Source organism: Cynoglossus semilaevis, chromosome Z (assembly GCF_000523025.1).
Source record: "Cynoglossus semilaevis isolate Cse_v1.0 chromosome Z, Cse_v1.0, whole genome shotgun sequence".
In the NCBI taxonomy this organism is placed as follows: Eukaryota; Metazoa; Chordata; class Actinopteri; order Pleuronectiformes; family Cynoglossidae; genus Cynoglossus; species Cynoglossus semilaevis.
The window spans coordinates 10,776,446-10,782,457 of record NC_024328.1 but is presented as its reverse complement, the minus strand read 5'-3'; the positions used below and the strand labels follow the sequence as shown (position 1 = coordinate 10,782,457).

At 42.8% G+C, this 6,012-nt stretch overlaps 1 protein-coding gene across 1 annotated transcript in view; it reads left to right on the top strand.

Moving 5' to 3' along the window:
* Positions 1-1,973: 1,973 nt before the first annotated feature.
* The window catches only part of srrm4 (serine/arginine repetitive matrix 4), a 37,416-nt gene continuing 33,377 nt past the window's right edge, over positions 1,974-6,012 (top strand). Inside the window, exon 1 of the mRNA XM_025053412.1 lies at positions 1,974-3,002. Coding sequence (XP_024909180.1) covers positions 2,752-3,002 — 251 coding nt within the window. The 5' untranslated portion in view covers positions 1,974-2,751. The remainder of the gene's footprint in view (positions 3,003-6,012) is intronic.

Genomic DNA, 6,012 nt, shown 5'->3' with positions numbered 1-6,012 from the left:
GGTCGATGATGAGAAACGACTTGGTCAGAAATTATTTTAAATTATTTCCCCCATTCCACAACGCCTTGATGTGATGGCTATACCATGAGCGCATTACAGCAAATTATGTATTGATTCATGATGAATGGAATTAGGTCAGCGCTTCAACATTAATTAGTCCGAACATTTCTCTCTATTAAAACACCAAGGAGGAAACATAGAATGTCGTAGATCACAGCTTAATTACTTTTTCTGCATCAACTTGTCCTTGGGATAAAGTTGCCATATAAACCTGGCAAAACACTTCACAAAACCACTTGGCAAAAAAGGATGACCGCCTCGTTGCCCCTGGCACAGCCCCCTGACATAACCTCAGCTTTTACTCACGGCAGGAATGGCTTTTTCACATTCTCCACCGTGAAACGGAATATTCAGTTCCATCCAGTGTTTTTCATCCCTGCCTCGCGGTTTGATTGGAGGGTGTCTTGACTTCATCTTTATGCAAAGCGCACTGATGAAGCAGCCACTTATCATTAAGTGGCTGGCGTTGTCATACATCAGGGTTTCGTGTTATCAGCTAATATATGCAATATTAATCCAGACAAGGTCCCAGGCCTGGTCTTTATGAATACCTAATATCAGGTGGAGGTATTAATTCAAAACCATGCCTGGGTCTCCTGATTAGGAGAGAAACAGGTCGGTGTCAAAACACCGTCGTGCCTCCTGTATTAAAAGTCATACATTTGGTACTTAAATTAGTTTAATATAGTTTTTTTTTTAAATAAGTTTTTATTCATCAATTTCTAATTTGTCATTTATTAATTTGTTGCTTCATGTAAACCAATGTTTCCCAAACTTTTTTTCTTGGGACCCATATTTTAAAAGTCACAAAACTTTGCGACCCAAGTCAATAGACATTATTCGTAAACTCCTGGAAAACATGATGCGAGACGACCCATCTCTTGCGACCCACCTGAGGGTCACGACCCATTCTTTGGGTAAAATGATGTAAACCACTAAGTACTTTGTACTAGTGGTTTACATCATTTGGTTTGATCAACGCTAATACATTATTAGCATTGATATTGATCGATACTAGTGTAACGATATTGGTACTTTAGTTTTGGTTTCCTCGTGGTTGTCTGTGTCTTAGCTAGCATACTTTGGTCCTCCATTTTTTTTTCGTGTGTTTTTATGAGGCTTAATCATGTGACTTCATGCTAACATCCATTTCTGGAAAATCATCGAATTTTCCAATAGTGTTCAGCGATAAATACTTAAGTATTGACAGACCTTCAATCTGGTCAGTTCTCAACCTTCAGACAGACGTGATCAATAAAATATGAGGAGTAAGGTGAACCTGTTGTAATCACTGGTTGAGCAGAATAAATATTTTTGCCAATATTATATGTTTAGGTTAGCAGCGAATGATATAAAACCTGAGAATCAGGTAGTTGAAGAGAAAAAAAGGATGGGGGAGGGTGGAGAAGAGTGTTGAGGCAATTGTCAAGTTGTTGCTCTGTCACAGTATGTGTCATGTTAAAAGGAGTGGGGGTGAATGAGTCTCTGACCACAGGGAAAAAAGCTATGTGTGTGGGGGGGTGGGAGGGGCTTCGAACAGGTCCTGTGTTTGACTCGACGTGTGCTGTTAAGAAAAGATTCATAAAAATATTCAAAGTTTCTCCGCGATTGTCCCATGTTTCCTTTTCGCAGACGATTTATGTTCCTCAACCAATCGTCATCTTTGCCCATTGGCCCGTTTCTCTCCACCTTTGTTTTTTAATATCAGTTTGATATGATATCAAACTGGTTAAAGTTATACTTATAATAGACAAGTGGACTAGTGGATTATCTTTCGTACCAAATGTTGATTATCGAAAGTGTTACCGTTTAACCTAATTTTTTTGTTGTTTTATAAAAGAGACCCAAAAACAACCTTTCTTTTTATCCCCTGTAACATGAATAAGAAATGCAGCAAAATGTAAGTTTCTATTCTTTACATCTTAAAAAAAAAGAAATTAAAATCAGCTAATCATCTGCATAAACTGTAATTATATATTGATGAAAACGATGTGGAAAAAAAGAAACAAAATAGAATTTAAAGCAGTTTAATAGAAGCAGGTGAAGGAAGAGAAGAAAAATGTGGAGAGTGATAATAAGTGTCCCTCTCCCTCAAAGTCCGCCCCCCCCCCACCGCTTTGACGTCAGAGTCTGAGAGACACAAAACAAGCTGCTCTCAGCTGAGCCTCTCACTCCTTTTCCATCCTCACCCGCGTGCTCACCATCAGACAAACCACTTACCTCGGACGCCACTCAGTTTTCTGCCACTCAGTGTGGATGTGACAGCACAACTGTCTGGCAGGGACCCCCTCTTTCACTACTCAGGACTGAAACCTGCATTTCGCTGCACGTGAGTGATGCCTGATTCTGGCTGAAGCTGCCAAAGAGAGCGAAAGAAGTGTTCGGACACCCCAACACCTCACCCCCGACCGGCAGATGTGATAGAAGAGAAGTGGAGAAAGAACGGGGGGAAACACAACCTCCACTACCCCTCCCTCCTCATCTGGCAGAACAATAACTGCCTTCAGTTGGAGAGGGTCAGCTTTTGTTCCCGTCTCTGCTGAAAAGAGTAAAAGAGCAGACGGACGCACTGACACACTGACCTCCTGCTGCTGCTGCTGCTGCTGCTGCTGCAAACACTGCGGACTGCGCTGATTCCTTCAGTACTTGGACAGCTCCCGAACAACAGTCGACGGGACCGTTTTCTCCACCATGTCTCTGACAGCTGACCGACTCAAGGCGGTTTCGTTCGGAGAACAGAAACTCCAAATGCAGCCGCCGTGTTCGCTCCATCCCGGGACTTCGCTGACCTTCGACTCTCAGAGCGGCACGGGCAGCCTCCACCAGCTGGAGGAAAAACAGCTGTTTGAGAAGTTTTGGGAGGGCACTTTCAAGGCGGTGGCCACCCCGAGACCGGAGAGCGTGATCGTGGCCAGCATCACCTCCCGAAGGAGGGTGAATGAGTGAGTACCGGAGGTTTAATTTAGGGTTTTCCCTCTGATTATTGTGTCCAGCTGGCTGAGACGCGGGACTTTTACTGTAGGGCATTGGTATGAAAGAAATGTCTACCTGAGGGCATCACTGACAACAAATACTTTTTTATAGCTACATAAATCTCAGAATACATGTAAATATGCATGTATACATTCCTAAATTTCCCGAAGTAAAATCCTGAGGGATTAATAAAAATCTATCTATTTATCTATGTCTAACATTTGCATCCTAAAAAGTCCCGTTTTATAAAAATATAACTTTTTTTTAGCTCTTTTCTAAAGTGATTTCCCTTGTGTTTAACATCGAGACAAACCCGGTCATCATCGTGTCATTTGATTGCGTTGTCAGATACTGTACACCACGATCCTACATTGCGCAACACAGTCCTGCCTACTGCCACCTGTTGGGTGTTCCCGTATGTATTGTAATGTATTGCCTTTGTTCATTTCCCATCAGTCATGGCAGCTTGAGACTTTTACTTACAAGTGTGTATAATATGTCTGTCCTTTCATCCATTTGTTATTGTCTTCACCACTTATCCCTGAAAACCATTTCTGCTGACAGTGGTGAAAGCCAGGTCACAGTCTAAACCAGGGGTCCTCAACCCGAGGTCCGCAGTGGGACACAGTAAAAAAAAAACTACTTTGGTTTTACTTTCCTTTTTTTATTCAAAGATAATCTGGCAATTTTTCTAAACAGTCAACATTCAGCTGATATCGGACAAACTGTCCTTGGTACAAAAAAAGCTTGGAGACCGCTGGTCTGAACAGGTCGTTAGTCTCAAAGACCCCACACCGTAAATGGTGTCGATATCCTAGTTCAGGTTCAAGTACTGGTATGTGTGTGTAGTCAGACGCCTGAGACATGTGACGGTCCAGAGCCCAGTGTGGTGGTGGTGGTGGCGTTTACCTAATTGCCCCCTTCAAAGGTCATGTGGCAGGATCGTCCAACCTCTAATGTCAAGACTGTTTGGTCGTGCATCATGTGACAGGGCTTGATGCCAGTGTTTGTTGTGGAGCAGCAACGTCGTCACAGGTTTGTTTCTCCACCTCCACCTTTACTCGTCCTCCAGAAGGTAAGCGGTGCAGCAGCCGTGAAGGAGAACGCGGGGGTAAAAAGATGGATGTTTGTTGCCCTTTACGCTTTGCCGGCGTTGTCCCCGTGTTTCCTGTTCCACTCTGGGCTTTCGTTCAAATGATCTTACTTTGTGATCTTCATCTGTAATTTGAGAAGCCAAGGATTAACACAATCAGACTCTTGAATTTTTTTTTTTTCCGCTGACATATCTACGCATCAAATGATGCGACTCGCTCGGGCGACTGTTGAGTAGTTCTGTCACATACTGTCAACTTTGTCTTATGTGAAATTAGCTACGTTAATGAGGATTAGAATGGGCCATTTCATTTGACACCAGCACGGGCAGCAGAAAGACACACTGAACCAGATAATGCGCCTTTAATGACTTCTATTACAGCAGGCCATCAAATGGCCTGGTGATAATGGCCTTTATTCGCTCACCATATAGGACGGAACACTGTCTTTCTTCACGAATGTGAGCAGACACGTCTTAAAATAATTTTTGTCTTGTTTAACCTGAATTTGCCGTCAGTCAACCGTTTTTACATGTTATAGCTGCTCTTTTAGTTTTAAATCCCATGTGAAGAGAACTCTGCTGCTCCGTGTGGACAGTCTGGGTGATGGAGACAGTAGATGGTGACTGTAGTGGACAGAGCTATAACAATATGTCCAAAGAGGGTGGACATAATGTCTCTTATTCAATTTTGTCCGTTAACAACGTAAACATTCTTCTCCATTCCATTCCTGTTTCAATACCTTCTGATTCTGCTTTACCCACGACCCTTGAACTGCCACCAACGTGGCTCCGACAAGTACCCCAAACCATAGCTTTATTGTTAATCCTCCTCTTTGAATAAAATACCTTTTCTCATGTCAGATTTTTTTTAATACTCAGCACTCAGATCTCTATATTGCAATAGAGAATGCTACTGAGCTTTGTCCATCATATAGATCATCGCTTCCCTAAACCGGGTCGCGACCCTCAGGTGGGTCGCAAGAGATTTTTTTTTGGGTCATCTCGCATCTTGTTTCCCAGGAGTTTACAAATAATGTCTGTTGACTTAGTTCACAAAGTTTTGTGACTATTGAGATATGAGTCCCTAGAAAAAAGTTTAGGAAACACTGATATAGATAGAATTTCATGAATCCCTCAGGAGTTCCCTTTGGAAAATCGATTAATAATTGTTTCTTCACTTTGGCGTTGTCGTTTAGTTGATTTGTTTGCATCTCATAACTTTTGTCTTGGCATTAAAATGTTGCCAAGATTCCTCACTATCTACCTAGTCCTACTTTGTCAACATGTTTTTGTCAACAAGTTTTTTTTTGCACTTGTTGCATTCAGTACAACACCGCCTGTGTATCTTGGGTCGGTAATATACAGGCGTAGAATCACAGATGGGCATTTTGGGTAATTCATACTGTAAGACTGAGAGAGGTAACTTTGCTGAGACCATCAGGATTCACAGCCTCTGGCCTAGTCCTTCGCTTCTTCCTCTGCGAGATGGAACGTCATTATTCACTGTAGATAACTGAGGGCTGACGAACAGTTGCAGTGAAGGCGAGGAGGCATGATGTCCAACCAGAGGAGAGGGGGAAGAAACAGAGAGCCACAGGGGGATGTTTCACATTCAATCAGCGCAGGTCTGGTTTTTTCTTCCATTGTATATTTCCCTTCTTGCCTTTTTCTTTTTCTTTTCTGCTCCTTCTGCCGTTTATTTGGTCCCTGAAATAAAAAACGCTTCAGGGTCCGGACGGCCACTGAGGAGTAATTAGACTTTGTTGTTCTCCCCTCTTCTGTCCTCCCTGTTTCTTCCTCTTTGGGCCAGTCACACAGAGGAGGGAGGAGTCGACTGGCTCTGTGCTGTGGACCATTATTACCCTGCAAGCTGTTTTTGTTCATGG